This window comes from Pocillopora verrucosa, chromosome 8, assembly GCF_036669915.1.
Source record: "Pocillopora verrucosa isolate sample1 chromosome 8, ASM3666991v2, whole genome shotgun sequence".
Taxonomy (NCBI): domain Eukaryota; kingdom Metazoa; phylum Cnidaria; class Anthozoa; order Scleractinia; family Pocilloporidae; genus Pocillopora; species Pocillopora verrucosa.
The window spans coordinates 19,872,996-19,891,641 of record NC_089319.1 but is presented as its reverse complement, the minus strand read 5'-3'; the positions used below and the strand labels follow the sequence as shown (position 1 = coordinate 19,891,641).

At 36.3% G+C, this 18,646-nt stretch overlaps 1 protein-coding gene and 1 long non-coding RNA gene across 12 annotated transcripts in view; one reads left to right on the top strand and one right to left on the bottom strand.

The window, feature by feature from the left end:
* Positions 1–11,193, bottom strand: part of LOC131778182 (uncharacterized) — a 43,979-nt gene extending 32,786 nt beyond the window's left edge. For 5 of the 11 annotated variants that reach the window (XR_010718506.1, XR_010718505.1, XR_010718504.1 and 2 more), the window contains exons 1-8: positions 11,036–11,193; positions 9,487–9,910; positions 8,306–8,554; positions 7,275–7,334; positions 6,402–6,430; positions 5,859–5,907; positions 5,062–5,093; positions 4,788–4,896 (exon numbers count right to left, since the gene is read on the bottom strand). Coding sequence is in view for 8 of the 11 variants with exons in the window: in XM_066171010.1 (XP_066027107.1) it covers positions 4,788–4,896; positions 5,062–5,093; positions 5,859–5,907; positions 6,402–6,430; positions 7,275–7,301 (246 nt within the window). In the remaining 3 variants the exon portion in view is untranslated. Of the gene's footprint in view, positions 1–3,359; positions 4,002–4,787; positions 4,897–5,061; positions 5,094–5,858; positions 5,908–6,401; positions 6,431–7,274; positions 7,335–7,882; positions 7,974–8,305; positions 8,555–9,486; positions 9,911–10,086; positions 10,219–10,554; positions 10,686–11,035 lie in introns of those variants that run through there. The other 6 variants (XM_066171009.1, XM_066171011.1, XM_066171007.1 and 3 more) reach the window with 6 other exon arrangements.
* LOC136282922 (uncharacterized) overlaps positions 1–18,646 on the top strand; it is a 36,698-nt gene that overhangs the window by 3,717 nt on the left and 14,335 nt on the right. The window contains exons 2-3 of the long non-coding RNA XR_010718507.1: positions 5,865–5,932; positions 15,197–15,265. This is a non-coding gene — a long non-coding RNA (uncharacterized lncRNA). The remainder of the gene's footprint in view (positions 1–5,864; positions 5,933–15,196; positions 15,266–18,646) is intronic.

Below are 18,646 nucleotides of genomic sequence, written 5' to 3'. Positions count from 1 at the left end.
CTAGTGGGGCATTTCTCTCTCGTTTGTTTCATGTCTTGACTACCTGGAACTGAATCGTATCACTGCTAGGGTCACATAGATTATGTTTGAAAATTTTGAGTATTATACTTTTGAGCGTCACCTTTGAAAAAAAAAAAAGGCATTTGAGAAAAAAATTATGCCAAAAATTTTCATTATGTGCAATTAAATTTGGAAAAAATTCGAGGGGTACGATTTACGCCGTAACGGTCTCCGTTACTTTCCGAGATTGTGCGACAAACATCGGATTGTAAACAAATCAAACTTATAACTATCAGAGCGTTCCAACTCCGTGGCAACGTAATTATTCCACTCCGTGTAGGAGGCATGTGCAGCCATACGTGAAAAAAAGCAATGATAAAATAAGGGAAATTTTACGTGCTCACATCAGCGCCTCGGTGATATTTATGCATGCGGATAAAATCTTGAAGTCAGCCTAAGTGGCAAACAAAAATTCTGCTGGTTGGTTTTTAGAGCCGACTCATTTGAGCCAAAAAGAAATAATAATAACAGCTTTTTATTGAAAAAAAGCAGCCTTTTACAATCAAGCACCGTGAGGCCTTTTCAATTATTTAGAGCTGAAAACTACCTCGCACATCATCTCGGCTTTCGGATAATGATCGAGCTTTACGGCAGGGTGACAAAAATAAATTTTCTGAAAGGAAGACTTCTTCGCGCGTTCTGCTTTCGCTTAAGTTAGATCTGGAAGGAATAATTTCAATTAGTATGAATAAGTGAATTTTTAGGTCGCGTCACATTTTCCCAGATTCTGCACTAGTTCCCAGTTTACAGGTTTGTAGGTCAACCTGCCCATGTACAGTAACTGCGCATGTCCTAAGCCTGCATGTGTTTTGGAAATGGTTGAAGTAAGCGGACAAAGTGATAAGGTAAGAGAAACAGAGAAAAAATGTACGTTGTTCTTACAACGGAAACTGATGCCTGTAGATTTTGGCCCTAACGTGTATGAGGTTCAACGTCTCCAGCGGGTCTGTTGTTTGTGTGGCTCGAGCTTGCAGTCTTAGTAGCCATCTCTCCCGATGAATCGTCGACACGTTTTTTAACGGCTGCAAACGACGTTGAACTTCTACTTTCTTCAAATTTAAACACTCGTAGACCAAAACATTTTGTTCTTAACTTAATGTAGCAATCGAGACCCTCTCTCTCCTCTTATACTTTGATTCCTCATTGATCAACTCTTCTGTCAGCATAATTTACTAGTACACGCATGATAAATTAAGTAATTGAACTGTAAAACTTGTGGAAAGTGTAGATTTTACGGTTTGTAGGTCAAAGTAGTCCGCCACTGAGATACAAGTCACTTAAACTGTCCGTAGATATTTACATGTAGACATCAAAGTAAAAGAGTGGTAAAATTGACCTAGTATGGAAAGGAGGTGGACCAGTAAAACACCTTATCACACATCCGGCAGCGTGCGTGGGTAGTGTGAAGCGAATTCAATGTACTGATTGGCTATCCAAGTGGTCGAAATGGGCTCATTTTGCACGCTTGAGATCAGCTGTTTTGATCCCGCATAAGAAATGATGGCTTGGAGGGGACTTAAAAGTTCATAATTTTTTTACTATGATGATAATTGACTTGCAAAAATGGGAAGAACAAAGAGAGCAAAGAAAATATTAAATGACTCTCATGGGTTTATAGCTTTTTTTCTGGCTCTCGAGATACAGCAGTCATCCTTGATTCTTATTATGCTGACTTTGTCTCTGTTAATAAAAATGCAAAAATAGAAAGCAGCCAAAATCCAACCATTCTGACCTCATGCTTGGTCAATAATGCACATTTATCATATCACTAGCAGTACCTATGCCAGTGATATGAGGCTTCCAAAATAGAACTTCATTTTATGTTTATTTTTGAAATCTAAATTGCACCAGTTAAAGATAGATTAGGTATTCAATTGTAGCCATGAAAATCCACAATGGGCCTAGATACAAAAATCTAGAAAATCTCTTTAAAATGTGTGAAATCTCCTTTTTTATCTCCAAAAATCTTGAAATTTTTCCTACAAATTCCAGATGTCTCAATTTTTTGTTATAATCAGATAATTTTCATTAAATGCCAGATTCCCCCCAGTGAAATCACATGGAAGCACCTTTAAACTGATTCTAAATCATTTATTTACCAGACAAAGTAAGTGATTTGTTAGCTTTGTCTCCTTACATAATTCTCCTTCAAACAAACAGTAACAACATTTAACAGTTAGCACAGAGGCCCTTCAGCGGTGCTGAAAAGGCTCGTAGTAGTAATTATGTGGAAGGAGCATGCTTGGAAACAGTGAAAGAACAATGAAGAAGCTGTTATGAAACACATACATTTGTTTTCATGTAATCTTTTGGACATTATTATCTAAAAATGTGTTCTAAAACTCCTCAGATTCTCTAAAAAAGCCAGTTTGGCTCTGAAAATCATAAGGAAAATCCAAATTTTTGTATATAGCTTTAATCCACAACTTTTGTTGAAGTACTATAGGAAGTACTAAGTTGATAAGGAGTTTTGAAGGATTTTGGGAGGTTTGAAAATAGTTTTTCAAATAGCAGTTTAAGTAAAATTATGTAGATTTTTTCCATATGTGAAAGTGTTATACTGTGGCCTATGCAGACAAACAGTTTAAATTTATAAACAAAGTATCATGGAAATAATTTTTCTTTTCTCTTTATGTGTCACTCATGATTTTACTAGTTGAAAAATAAACTTTGGTTTGTTTGTTTTGATTACAACTTGATCAAGGAATTTTTTATAAATTTAAAATTACTTCTGTTATTTTTTATTTCAAAGATTTTATTTTTGACCTTTTGTATCTCCATATAAGTTTGAATCTGTCACCCTATGGAAAGATGTCTCTTTAAAACCCTTTCACACCCAAAGAATGCATTAGCAATTATCCTTACTGTCTGCGATACAATTCTTTACAGGTAGTAGTAGTTCTAAGAATTTTTACTGGTGGATCAGATAATATCCTCTAGTTGATATTTGCTTTTATTCTCCTAACCTAGCAGCTTGATAATGTGTTGATAATGTAGGGAGAAATTACTTCTTAGTCACTCCTGGAAGTGAAAGGATTTCAAAGGATATCTGATTTGAATAATTGTTTGTTCCGGATGGAAGACAGAATTGTTTGGATAAAATTGAATATGTGCATTTGTATCAGTGAATCTTCTCCTAACTTATCACTTCATATTCAAGTCACACAGTTCACAGTTCTCTATGTCACACAAATCACCATTCTTTGTGTCACACAATTCTGGTGTCTGTGCAACACAATTCTGTTGAGTGTTCATGCATGTCACAATTCTTTTAATCATTTTGAAAAGAAACTGTTCAGTCACAAGAGAAAAGACATTTATTCCATTCTGTAATGAACTATGACCATACTGATAGATTTACTGTCTTTTCAGCCCTAAGAATTACCTGCATGACACAAGAATTAACTTTCTTTGTGCTGATGAATACATGTATCCTATGAGGATATTCGCTGGACAAAGTCCTTGAAAAAGTTTGAAAGCTTTTCTTAAAACAGTGATTAGCATCTCCAACTCCAGTTTTTGTTTGGATTGTGTTTTTTTTACAGTCAAGAGAAACCATAATACTGTAGTTCTGAATCTGATTACAGAGATCTTACCAGTGACTGGTCATACGGTAGAGGATGGATTTAACCTAAGAAAGTTCTTGGGAGTTGTAAGGAAACCTATTTGTCAGAAAATTTAAATGATTCATGTCTAACACATGTACATTTGATGTTTTTCAAAAACCATACATTGTATACAATATTTTGGAAAGTGGTGAGGTAAACCCATATTAAGTGCAAAACAAAACTAATTACTCTGAAGTAAAGGATTTACAAACGTACATTTCTAGGGTTTTTAGCTTTTCCAACTGAATCTACATGTGCTATGTTTGAAATACACTAAAACTAATTATTTCAAGTTCTTGTTGGGATCTTGAACTTTCAAAGTTCTTCAGCACCCTGTGTATTAAGTTTAAGAAGGAACTAAGGTTGGATAGAAAGCATTGGGTGGCAGCCTTAATCTGATCTATTCAGATTTTGGATTTTATTGCTACTGTTAGGAATTTCTATTGCCATTAAGCAATACTTTTCAACAAATGTACATGTTTAGTGACCTAATGTTCATGTACATGGTTGCATCTTGTGCTATATCTTTAAAAAGAGAAAAATACTGTGAGCCAAGAGTACATTTTATGTGCTGCGTATGCTATTATTCCCACATGTGGTGTTAAACATTTTAATATTTTAAAAGGTAAACTTTTAAATGTACTTTCTACACATATCTGAATATAAAAGCCACATACATGTAACATGAAGACATTTTAACCCTTTCACTGCCAAGAGTATATTTGTCCTTACAATGTCAATACATCTCCCAACAGAGGGAAGATGAGACATGGGAAAAATTACATATATCATCTTGGGGACTTTGTTTCACTTCATATTTAATTCTTAGATGTATTTAAGTATAAGAGAAAACAAGGCTAACATTCTAGAGAATCAATGACTAGATCTTGAGAATGAAACAGTTAATGAAGAGTTACCGCTCATAAACTGAATGTTTTTTTTAGAAAAAAAGACACGTGGAAACTATTGTTGGAATTGTAATCAAAATCAATCTGCCTTGTTATTACAGCTGCAGTTTGAGCAGTTTCAGAAAACTGTTAAGCTCAATATTCTAAACTCAGAGGTCAATTTTGTACATTGCCTGTACTTAAGAGTAAAATAAAAATTTGAATAACTCACCATTACAACTGATGAATCCATGAGCCAAGAAGGTTGTACAGGTATGGTTTCCATTTCTCCTTGGGAACGCATCTGTTGGCTTTCAAAGATGACTTGTGCCAACATTCTGCTGTCAATAAATTCATGAGTTAAGAATAACGACGTAGTAATGAATTTGGTCCTGCCCTCTAATATTTGAATATCTGCAGCTTCTGTGATTGTATAACTTGAATTGTGCAAGAATATTGTGTCAAGCACTCTGTATGATTGCTAATAATTTTAAATTATACTGTACCTTGTTTGCATTGTAGGTGTGTCATCAGGCACCTGTAAATTAAAATGTAATGCAGCTTTGAATTAAGAAGACATGTTATCTGCTGCAGCCATAAAGGAACACTTAACCCTTTAGCTCCCAGAAAAACCATTAATAAGTGGAAGAAGCTATCTTGATCAAACACCAAAATCTTATAACAAAATTTACAAAGAAATGTCTAGCAGCCAGAGAGGAGAATTAGCAATCAGATCTTGGGAGTTAAAGGGGGTTAAAGTTTCAGTTGATAAAAAAAAGGAAAACAATTATGAGATTTATCACCTTATTATAGCTAATATACTTTTTAACCTGAACTCTTGTAATAATATTATATTATGTAGATATTATCAAAAAGTATTATCTACACTCATACATAATACATTTACATTTAGCTTCAATTTTGACAACCCAGCAATATTCTTGGATTATTTTTTATCTTGGTATCTAACTTGTATACTTATGTAATATCTTATCATGGGGCCCCCATGTCATCAGTTTTATTACTCTAATGTGCTTTTCATGTGATGGGAAGACTAATTTTTCTTGTATCCCTTCCCAAGTGGTGTGAAATATGTATCTTGTTGACAATCTGCATAGTAGAAATGTGTCCTGATACATGAGGCTGATTGGGGAAAATGTGATGCCTATTTGTTGTGAGGGCTTGTACATGTACAAAAGTTTGGCCAAGGAGGGGGGAAAATTCATATTTTAGTCAGAGGTAGACTTAAATTTGTAACCTGGCACTTAAAAAGGAAGTTTAATTTTTAAAAGATTCTTCATACCTCCAGGTCCAATATCAGAAACTGAGAGAATGTGTCCATCAGATCATCCCTAAAATGAATTAAGCAGGGCAGAGGTAAGTTCATGCCTCAGTTTGTTTACAGTTATCTGTTTACATTAAACTTGGTTTCAATAGATGTTCATGTTCTAAGTGTGATATTCTATGCATGCATGTATGAAAATAAATTAACATATTTTCATGATAAATAGTGCGAGAACATAGACTTGTTCATGTCATGTGTTAGAGGTAAGAGATGAATAATTCTTACAAGCAAGGTAAACATTTGTTATTTGAAAGACAAACTAGGATGCATTAGACTGCACATAAATACTCATTGTTTGCATCTACAAGATTATCAATACATATGCAGTGTGTGTACAATCGTGGCTATTATGATCATAAATACTAGATCTGGAAACAATTCAAAAGGTATTGTTTAAAATGCAAGTATTGATTTCTTACAAGGGGAACATAAAGGGGATTATAGGTTGATATAGTTCTGCTTCTGGAATGTGTAAATTGAACGAAGAGTTGTTCAACTTACCGATCTGTGCTCACAAATCTGTCCTGGTCCTGAAACAAACAGTTGCACTATTCATCAATGCACAGAAACGAGGGGAATAGAAGACAGAGTTTGCTTGAAATATGTGAGATTCATGGGTATTCTCGATACACACTGATTGTTACTGCAATTAATGCTTACAGCTGTATAAAAAAACCCTCTTTAAATTGCTGATTGTCACTGAAGGTGGAAGGAGTTATTCTGCCATATTCTCTTCGACCCAGTACATAATCAATATCCGAATGGCAGAAGGATCTTGGAGTTCTATAGTTCGGTCTTACTTTCATTTTTGTCCTTGACAGCCGATGATAGGTTTTAAATTTCTCGACATGAAAGATTGAACAGTTTTCCAAAAAGCCAAGTCATCACGATGTAAGAGAAGACGGAAGTGAGCAAAAGTAATGGGAAATAAAGCAAATGCCTTCTGATCTTAAAAAAAATCCTTAGAAATTTTGGACCTTGAATAAAATAATTTACACACCCGACTACATAAATTGCATGCAGCTAGTATGTTTCATTGCAAACGATGAGATTTTACGAGACTGAATTCACTGTTTAAACGTTCATGAAGATGGCTTTAGTTGGCACCATACAGCGAGCCTCTTTGAACTGGAACAGGTATGCTAAGGAAGAAGTGAATTAGCTTGGAGATTCATGAACTTGCACGAATGTTAAAATAGTACCTTTGTGGAATGCAAATCAAACTTTTTCTTGAAATGGCTCTGAAGTATCGATATTGGGTCAGGTTAGACGATGCTTAGAATTCAGGTTAGCATTAAATTGATAATCATCGTACTCAATAGCAGCAGGACGGTTAGAGAGCTTTGCCTTAAAATGCACATACATGGTACTTACGTTTGCGTTGCTGTTAGAATTTGCCATTTTTCTTGCTCCTCCGAAAACTATACCGTATTACTGAAAAATAGTTGATAGTGCTGTTAGTCCATGCAAATTCAACAATGTTCACGTTTTAAACGTTTCTGTGATACTTTGACTTTCATTTTGGAACGATTTGTGTTTAACAAGCCCTCCAACATCAGAATACCTTCTGCTGAATCCAAATTCGTGGTTTTGATTTGATATCATCTGTTAGGCCCCGCGGGAGGCGACGTTCCTAACCCCTACTGAGTTCGCCTCCAACGCAAGTGATGGAATGGTGTCGACCACTTTTAAGTAATTAAATTTACTTCGCGTTGCCCCTGTTCTAGGCGACATAAAGCTGGTCATCGCGGAATCGTTGCGTGCGATACACTTAACACAATAAAAAGTGCCTGAATATATCTATGAACGGTTTGGGAGAGCTGAAAGAGCGGTATCTCATACCCTGTTACAGTTCGTGAAATGTGCTATCAGAAGGGCGACACTGTCTTCTTTGTCTCATGGGCAGTAAATTTTCTAAAGTTATTGCAAGACTCGGGAAATATACCACCGAAATAGTTGTGCAAAATGGGAAATAAACCTACCTCAGGTGAGCTGGAGAAATAGGGTGTATTGATAAGGTTTCTTTCGGTTTGTAAAGTCTTCGACCCGCGTGGTCGTAACCCCTACTGAGTTCGCCTCCGACGCAACTGATAGAATGGCGTCGACCACTTTCAAGTAATTAAATTTACTTCGCGTTGCCCCTGTTCTAGGCAACATAAAGCTGGTCATCGCGGAATCGTTGCGTGCGATACACTTAACACAATAAAAAGTGCCTCAATATATCTAAGAACGGTTTGGGAGAGCTGAAAGAGCGGTATCTCATACCCTGTTACAGTTCGTGAAATGTGCTATCAGAAGAGCGACACTGTCTTCTTTGTCTCATGGGTGGTAAATTTTCTCAAGTTATTGCAAGACTCGGGAAAAATACTACCGAAATAGTTGTGCAAAATGGGAAATAAACCTACCTCAGGTGAGCTGGAGAAATAGGGTGTATTGATAAGGTTTCTTTCGGTTAGTAAAGTCTTCGACCCGCGTGGTACATCGACACTACGTCACAGATTTAACTCATAGATGATTGGCCCAGTCGCAGTTAACATTAGGTCACACTTCTCCGTAAGTGACAAAGATGATTGCGATCGGAGCAGCCATGTTTCGGGTTGTAAAGCAAATTTTGGGGTGGCAGTCGATTTGATTGAAGTTTTTGAAAACCACCTCTGGAGTAGGTAAAGAAAACACAAGGAATAAGTGGAACCCATTGCATCTACAGTATCCCTTACCTTAGTGGTAAGGGATACTGTAAAGCAAGTGATGTCATGTAATCTCTGACTTTTACATACAACATTCTAAGAATCCTCTCAGATTTTTTTCCTGTGTTGGAAGTCCCTCACTGCCTTTTTGTTAGGCAGTACGAGGGACGTACATTTTTATACCTCACGAAATACTGCTTTTACTTTTTGACCGTTATTTGTAAGATAGAGCTACAACAGTAATAATAGGACTTGTTCACAAACGCATTTAGCGCGGCTCGAATGCAGGTTGAACGTTGGTAGTTTTTACGAGAAATTTAGCTGTTGTTAATTCCTTCTCTGCTGTGATCATTAAAATAATTATCCCAACTAAGGCTTAACTCTTCTTTCTTTCTTAGTTCTGAGAATGTGGTGTCTTATATCAGAACTATATCACTAAGTTGATTTTGTTAGTTATTCTCATTACCAGGTTGTCTGATAGGGTATTGAAGTTGTTGGGAGAAACTACATACCAATCACTACCAGGATTGAGAGGATTAAAAAGCACAGTGTAAATTCTGCCATCGTTATGGATTGTGCTCAGTGAAACTCTATCCGTCACAGACAGTTAAAAATCCATCGCCTCTCTAATTAGGGTTCCGTTTCGTCAAGTCGGTTGTCGTGTTGATTGAATTTTGCTGAATTAATTTTATTGGGTTTTTCTGGAAAGAGATACATCTTTTAAGACTACCTGAAATCGAATTTTACTTACAGAGTGGAATTGAGGTCAAGAATAACATTTCGAATCGTGATCAGTCTACCTCTGAACAGTTCAATTTTATGAAAGTCGTAAATTTAAAGAAAACTTGTGAAATTTATAGATCATGAAGTAAAAAAAACCTAATCATCGACGAACTTACCTCACATATCCTTTTTGTGTACTGAACATGACAAATTCAATTATGTCAAAGTGAAGAAAACCGTGTCTAAGTCTGCGATATCGATTCCATGGGAAATCAGTTCATGAATCGATGACCGATCGTATTGTAAGCTGTCACATGCCAGTCATGAATTTTTGTAGAGAAACTTCCTTAAAAATGAAGAAAATTCTTGGTCTTCTATCAAAACGATATATGGAGTCTCTGGTACTATTCGCCTTTTAAATGATCTTTCTTTGCAATCTTCACAAACGCTCGTGTGCCTTTCATATCCCCGAACATCCTTCAATGTTCCAATCCTCAAGTGATTTCAGTGAGAAGAAGCGCTCGTTATGTCAAGAGCAGGGTCTGCACTTGTGTTTTCCTTTTCCATGCTACCCAGTTCTGGCGTGATTGTGTGTCCATTCTGGAGCGCGGGTATGAAATGAAATAATATTGTTAAAGAGTGTTGTACAATGGTACGCCGTGAACCTTGTTGGCCACGGTAAAAGGAGGACAGGCAGTTTGAAAGTGGTTTGATGTTCATTAAGAACTTTAACTGAAACTACGTTTGAACCATTGTTATTTTATTAGCAGACTTACCTTTTCTACCTGTTGACTAAATGCGCTTCGCAGACGGGATCTATTGCAGAATAAAGCGCTCTTCGCTCTCCGAATGCCACGTTAGGTGTCTCCTCAGAGTTCAATGGGGGAACATTATATCGTGAATTTTTTGAATGGGGAATTTTTGTGTGCTGTAATGCAAACTAGGGAAATAGCCCACGGGAAATATTTAGTTTGTGCAAGTCCAGACGTGTTCTCTCAAATTTGTTTACTATGACAATCAGGGAAAGAGCTTGGAATGTTTTCTTCCGGCATTTCAATTTGGTAGCTATATAATTCTCGATGAAATTTCCGTTTTGATTATTAAAGAGTGTTGTACAACGGTACGCCGTGAACCTTGTTGGCCACGGTAAAAGGAGGACAGACAGTTTGGAAGTGGTTTGATGTTCATTAACAACTCTAATTGAAACTACGTTTGAAACATAGTAATATTATTCGCAGACTTACCTTCTCTACCTGTTGACTAAATGCGCTTTGTTAACATAATCTATTACAGTATAAAGCGCTCTTCACTCTCGGTATGCTACGGTAGGTGTCTCCTCAGAGTTCAATGGGGGAACATTATATCATTAAAGTTGCGTGAATCTTTTGAATGGGGAATTTTTTTGTGTGCTGTAATACAAATTAGGGAAATAGCCTACGGGAAATATTTAGTTTGTGCAAGTCATGACGTGTTCTCTTGAATTTGTTTACTATGACAATCAGGGAAAGAGCTCTGAATGTTTTTATCCGGCATTTTAATTTGGTAGCTATATAATTCTCGATGAAATTTCCGTTTTGATTTTTAAAGAGTGTTTTACAATGGTACGCCGTGAACATTGTTGGCCACGGTAAAAGGAGGACAGGCAGTTTGTAAGTGGTTTGATGTACATTAAGAACTCTAATTGAAACTACGTTTGAACCATTGTGATATTGTTAGCAGACGTACCTTCTCTCTCTGTCGACTAAATGCGTTTTGTTGACATGATCTATTGCAGTATAAAGCGCTCTTCGCTCTCCGTATGCTACGGTAGGCGTCTCCTCAAAGTTCAATGAGGGAATATTATATTATGAAAGTTGCGTGAATCTTTTGAATAGGGAATTTTTTTTGTGTGCTGTAATGCAAACTACGGAATTAGCCCACGGGAAATTTTTTAGTATGTGCAAGTCCTGACGTGTTCTATCAAACTTGTTTACTATGACAATCAGGGAATGAGTTCGGAATGTTTTTATCTGGCATTTCAATTTGGTAGCTGTATAATTCTTGATGAAACTTCTGTTTTCAACAGGAAAATTAACTGCACATGGAAGTCTCTAACGTTGTAAATACGACAGGCTGACTTTCTATGGATTCCTAATTGTTTTTATGTCAATCTTTTGATGTCGATGACCTCATTTGAAACTGAAAGCACTTATGATGGCATAATTTCAGTAATGACTAGGCAATTATTTTTCAAGGATTGAATATGTAGTTCACGATGAAAATATGAAGCAGTCACTGATCACAGCTTATATATATTTACTGCTCTTTAGGCATGATAAAGTACTGTTTGGCCTTTAATCAAGACTGGTAGAGAATTTTTGAGATTAAGAGCCCTCAACCATGATGGTTATTTATGCAGAAATGACAATCGAGTGTTAATCGGTTTTGGGAATTATTCAAAACACAAATATGGTATCATAGCTTATCGTAAATTAGTCAACAGTAAACTGAGGAGCAGATTGAGAGAAATGAAATTTAGTAGGAAAGTTAAACGATGAGCGAAATTGATAGAGGTAGATTTTGAAAACTGAATAACAGTTTTTATATTTTCAATTTGGAGTTTCTCGCCTTGTCTATAAACACTACCGATTAATTTTCAAGCCGTTCGGCGCAAGCGAGTCAAACAGTGTTGTTGAAACAGGATTGCTTTCATACTGTTTTTACTTCATTGCACTTAGAAAATTTTTGTCTGGGACAAGTTCCGCCGAAAGGGAATTTTTTGTTTTGAAAACGGAAGTTTGGTTTGTTTGAAGCGTGATTTGAATTTGGTGAAACCCCTTGTTCCCCGAAATTAAAATATAAATGACTATGGGCTAGAGGATTAGGCACATAGCTTGTAAAAACAGAAGATAAACGGTAGACGGTAGACGATAGAGAGGAGACGGTTTACGACCGATTGTGTGACAGGACATGATCACGGAATCAAAAATTGTCACGTAATCGCGTGATTTTCAAATGAATTTTTCCTTTACGGGGCGTTACGTGGGTGACCGCTTTATACATGTTCCCCGGCGCAGGAAAACAAAAGGATTAAAATAAAAGCATCTTTCGGCATTTTGAGCCACCTAATTAACTAAAACTTGCTCAATACACTACTTCTGACATGGACTAGAAGGAAGACAGAGAGTTGTCAACAATCGCAAGGAAAGTAAAGATATTAAGGGATCCTAGTCAAACAGGCCTCCGTTTTTGTTTAAATACAGGGAACTGCGGAGGAGATAGTTCATACTGCAATCAGCCCCTGGTTAAGTGCATTTTTTGGTGACCGTTTAATACAGGTTCCAGTAACGTAATGCAACGCCCTGTGAAAGAAAGATTCATGCGACATTCACGCGATTGCGTGATAATTTTGAATTTCGTGATCATGTCCCGTCACACAATCTATCGTCTACCCTCTATCGTTGGTGCTTTAATTCATGCCTTTTGACATAGCCCTACGCTTTTTGGTTTCAGTAACTTTTACTGCCCTGAACCATTTCTCAATAAAACTAAAGAGACCAACAAAACGGGGTTCATGGAGTACGAGTGACAGACGAATCAATTTTTATTGTAACAATAAATGACTTTTACAATTGGAACTAAACACATTGTCAAGGCATCGGAGACACAATGCTGGTTTGGTTATGCAAGAATGTATTGGTTCAATTTTAAGAGAACACGACCATGAAAAAGCATTAATTTATTTAAATATTAGAAATATCTTAAATATAAAGAAATAATCAGCAGAATTATGAAAATGTTGATATTTTCGGTCAGTTGGTCCGCATCGTGGTTCTCCTGCAAATATGAAATGATAAAAACAATTTGATAGAAAGATATTTTATTGGTTGGTAAGCGAGCTTTTTAGGTTACATTCGAATTAATTATTTGTTGAGTTATTCACCTGCGCTACACGGCTTTCTTCTTCTTGGTAAAGATCAATCGTACAAAGATCGTAGAAATTTGATTTGATTTATTGATAATTTTAATGATTCATGTCTAGTTTGTGCACATTTAAAGTTTTAAAAAAACCATTTGCTTATTTGTTTGGGTTTCAAGTCGTAGTATATTTTATACAATATTTTGGGCAATCGTGATGTAAACCAACATTTAGTGCAAAACAAATTACTCTGGAGTTAAGGATTTACAAACATACATTCTAGGGTTTTTTAGCCAACTGAATCTACATGTGGCATGTTTAAATTACACTAAAACTAATTCTCTAACAGTTAACACAAGTTCTTGTAATGTTGGGATCTTGAACTTTCAAAGTTCTTCAATGCTCTGTGTATTAAGTTGTAGAAGGAACTGAGCTCAGATGGAAAGCAGTGTGTGGCTAACATTTTAGAGAATTGATGCCTAGATCTTGGGAATGAAACAGTTAACCCTTTAAATCCCAGGATCTCATTAGTAATTCATCTTACTGTCTACAATACAATTGTTAGTATGGAGAATTTGGTATTAGATCAGCTAACAATTCCTTTATTGATATTTTTTCTTTATTCTCATCATTTGTCAACTTGATATTTCATTGATGTTGTAAGGAGACATTCTGTCTTAGTCACTCAAGGGAGTTAAAGGGTCAATAAAGAGTTACCACTCATAAACTTCATGTTTTTTGGGGGGAAAAAGCACAGGGAAACTATTGCTGGAAATGTAACCATTATCAGTCTGCCTTGTTGTTACAACTGCTGTTTGAGCAGTTTCAGAAAACTGTTAAGATCAATATTGGAAACTCAGGTCAATTTTTGCACATTGCTTTTATTTAAGAGTAAAAGATAAACATGAGTGATGATATTGTGCTAAGTTTCTTTTTTTACTTACCATTGTAATTGATGAATCCAAAAGCCAGGAACGTATTTGTTGGCTTTCAAAGGTGACTTGTGCCAAAACTCTGCTGTCAATAAATTAATGAATTAGGAATAACAACATAGTAATGAATTTGGTCCTTTCCTCTAATACTTGACTATCTGCGGCTCCTGTGATTGCATGACATGAATTGAGCAAAGAATTTTGTCAAGAATTCTGTATGATTGCTAACAGTCACAAATTACACCGTACCTTGTTAGCGAGGTAGGTGTATCATCAGCCACCTGTAAAATAAAATGTAATTCAGCTTTGAATTAAGAAGACATGTTATCTGCTGCAGCTAGAAAGGAACGCTTAACCCTTTAGTTCCCAGAAATCAATAACAGTTAGAAGAAGCTATCTTGATCAAACACCAAATTCTCATAACAAAATTTACACAGAAATTTGTAGCAGCTGGAGAGGAGAATTAGCAATCTGATCTTGGGAGTTAAAGGGGGTTAAAGGTTCATTTGATAAAAGAAAAGGAAAATCAAATCATGAGATAATTTACTTCATTATAGCCAATATACTTTTTAACTTGAACTCTTGTAATATATTATGTAGATATTATCAAAAAGTATAATCTTCACTCATGCATAATATATTTACAGTTAGCTTTAACTTTGACATCCCAGCTATTATCTTTATTAAATTTTTTATCTTGATATCTAACTTGCATACTTATGTAATATCTTATTATAGGGCCCTTATGTCATCAGTTTTATTACTCTAACGTGCTTCCCCCCCTGGTATGAAAACTGATTTTCTTGTATCCCTTCCCAAGTGGAGTGAATTATGTATCTTGTTGAAAATAATTTATGCATAGTACACATGTGTCCTGGTTCATGAAGCTGATGGAGAAATTATGATTCCTATTTGTAGTGAGGGCAAGTACATGTAGAAAAGTTTGGCTAAGGAGGGGAAAGATTCATAATTTAGTCAGATGAGGACTTAAATTACATGTATAAGCTGGCAGTTATTAGGGAAGTTACATTTTTAAAAGACTCTTCGTACCTCCAGGTCCAATATCAGAAATTGAGAAAATGTGGCCATCAGATCATCCCTGAAAAGGGATTAAGCAGGACAGAGGTAAGTTCATGCCTTAGTTTGTTTACAGTTAACTTGGTTAAAATAGACTGTCTTGTCCCAAGTGTGATATTCCATGCATGCATGTATGAAAATCAATATAAATATTTTCATGATAGATAGTGGAAGAACATAGACATTTTCATGTCATGTGTTAGTGGTAAGAGATGGATCATTTTTGCAAGCTAGGTAAACATGTGTTGTTTAGAGGACAAACTGGGGTTTACTAGACTGTACTTATTTCCTAATTTTTTCATGTATAAGATTATAAATACATATACATTGTGTATACAACCATGGCTATCATGATTAAAATTACTAGATCTGGAAACAATTCAAAAGGTACAGTTTAAAATGCAAATATAATTGATTTCTTGCAAGGGGAACATAAAGGGGATTATAAGTTGATATAGTTTTTCTTCTGGAATGTGTAAATTGAACGCGAAGAGTTGTTCAACTTACCAGTTTGTGCTCATAAACCTGTCCTGCCCCTGAAACAAACAGATGCACTGTTCATCAATGCACAGCAACGAGGGGAATAGAAGACAGAGTTTTCTTGAAATATGTGAAATTCATTGGAAAATTTATTTTACCTTCAACTGCAACTTATCGCTGTCATTAGTATGGTGTTCTCGATACACACTGATCGTTACTGCATTTAGTGCTTACAGCTGTATGACATACCCTTCTTTAAATTGCTGATAGCCACTTAAGGTTAAAGGAGTAATTCTGTCATATCCTCTTTGACCCAGTACATAATCAATATCCGAATGGGAGAAGGATCTTGGATTTCTTTAGTTAGGTGTTATTTTCATTTTTGTCCTCAACAGCCGATGATAGGTTTTGAATTTCTCGACATGAGAGATTGAACAGTTTTTTCGAAAAGCCACGTCATCACAATGTAAGAGAAGACGAAATCGAGCAAAAGTAATGGTGAATAAAACTTTTGAACTTAAACAAAATCCTCCGAAATTTTGGACCTTGTACAAAAACATTTACACACCCGGCTGCATAAATTGCATGCGGCTAGTATGTTTCATTGTAAACGGTGAGATTTCATGAAACTACATTCACTGTGTTTAAACGTTCATGAACGTTAACGTGCTTGAATCTTAAAATATTACCTTTCTTGGAATGCAAAACAAACTTTTTATTGAAATGGCTCTGAAGTATCGATATTGGGTAAGGGTGGAAGATGCTTAGAATCATGGTCAGCGTTAAACTAATAATCATCGTGCTCTATAGCAGCACGACGGTTAGAGAGCTTTAAATGCATACACATGGTACTTACGTTTGCGTTCCTGTTAGAATTGGCCATTGTTCTTTCTCCTCCGAAAAATCTGGAGTGTAACTAAAAAAGAGTTGATAGTGCTGTTAGTTTATGCAAATTCCATAATGTTCGCGTTTGCAACGTTTCAGTGATACTTTGACTCTCCAAGTTTTACTTTGGAACGATTTGTGGTAAAACAAGACCTCCAACAACAGGATACATTCTGCTGATCATGAATGATTGCGGCATGATTCCAAATTCGTGGATTAGATTTGATATCATCTGTTAGGCCCGGAGGGAGGCGACGTGCTTAACCCACACCGAGTTGGCTACGGTCGAAACTGTGTGGGCACTCTTCTAGGCGACATAATGGTGGTAATCGCAGAATCGTTACGTGCGATACTTTCAAAACCGAAGAAAGTGCCTGGATCTATTTCTAGGAACGGTTTAGGGGAGCTGAAAAAGCGATATCTCGTACTCTTGTCACAATTCGTGAAATGTGCCATCAGAAGAGTCTTCTTCGTCACATGTGCGGTGAATTTTTTCAAAGTACTGCAAGACTCGGGAAAAATACCGCCGAAATAGTGAAAAATGGGAAATAAACCTACCTCAGCTGAGCTGGAGGAAAAATGTGTTGAAATTAGGTTTGCTTTCTCCTGATAAACCTATGTGGTTGCATCATCTCGCACAATTTCATGGATCAAACTCACACGTGATTGGCTCAGTCGTAATTAGCAATAGGTTATACTCTGTCAGTCAAAGATGAATGCAATCAGAGCAGCCATGTTTCGGGTTGTGAAGCAAGTTTTGGGGTGGCAGTCGATTTGATTGAAGTTTTTGAAAACCACCTCTGGATTAGATAAAGAGAAAGTGAGAAATGAGTTGAACCCATTGCATCTGCAGTATCCCTTACCTTAGTTTTTGTGGTCATGCTGAAGCAATTGATGTCATGTAATGCTATGACAGTGATAATAGGATTTGTAAACAAACGCGTTTAGCGCGGCTCGAATGCACGTTGAACGTTTGTAGTTTTTACGAGCAGTTTAGCTGTTTTGAATTCCTTCATGATCTTAAAAATATTCATTCCAACTAACTGTTAGTGCTGAGAATGTGGTGTCTTACATCAAAACCATAATACCAAGTTGATTTTGTTAGTCATTTTCATTACCAGGTTGTCTGATAAGATGTTGAAATTGTCGGGAGAAATCATATTCCAATCACTACCAGGATTAACTTGTACAGTATAAATTTTGCGGTTAATATGGATTGTGCTCGGTAACACTCTATCCGTCACAGACAGTTAAAAATCTATCGCTTCTCTAATCAGGGCTCTCATTAATCAAGTAGGTTGTCATGTTGATTGAGTTTTGCTGAATTAATTTTATTGGGTTTTGCTGGAAAGAGATTCATCTTTGAAGACTAACTGAAATCGAATTTTACGTACAGAGAGGAACTGAGGTCGAGAATAACATTTCTTTCCACCTCTGAATGAACTTTTATGAACGTCATGAATTTGAAGAAAATTTGTGAAATTTATTGATCACAAAGTAAAAAAGCCTAATTATCGATAAACTTGCCTTGCATCTCCCTTTTGTCTAATGAACATGACATTCAACGAAGTCAAAGTGAAGAAACCCTTGTCTATGTCTGCGATATCGATTCCGTAGGAAATCAGTTCATTAATCGACGGCCGATCGTATTGCAAGCTGTCACTTAAAGGATACCAATCCCTGAATTTTTATAGAGAAACTTCCTTAAAAATGAACAAATTCTTGGTCTTCCATCAAAACGATGTATGACGTCTCTAATAATGTTTGCCTTTATGGGATCTTTCTTTTCAATCTTCACAAAACGCTCGTGCCTCCTATATCCCCGACCATCCTTCAATGTTCCATTCCCCTAGTGATTTCAGTGAGAAGAGGCGCTCGTTTTGGTCGTGTCAAGAGTTGGGTCTGCACTTGTGTTTTCCTTGTCCATGCTTCCCTGTGCTGGCTTGATTGTACGTCCATCCTGAAGCGCGGTTATGATATGAAATAAGATTATAAAAGAGTGTTGTACGATGGTACGCCGTGAACATTGTTGGCCACGGCAAAAAGAGGACAGGTAGTTTGGAA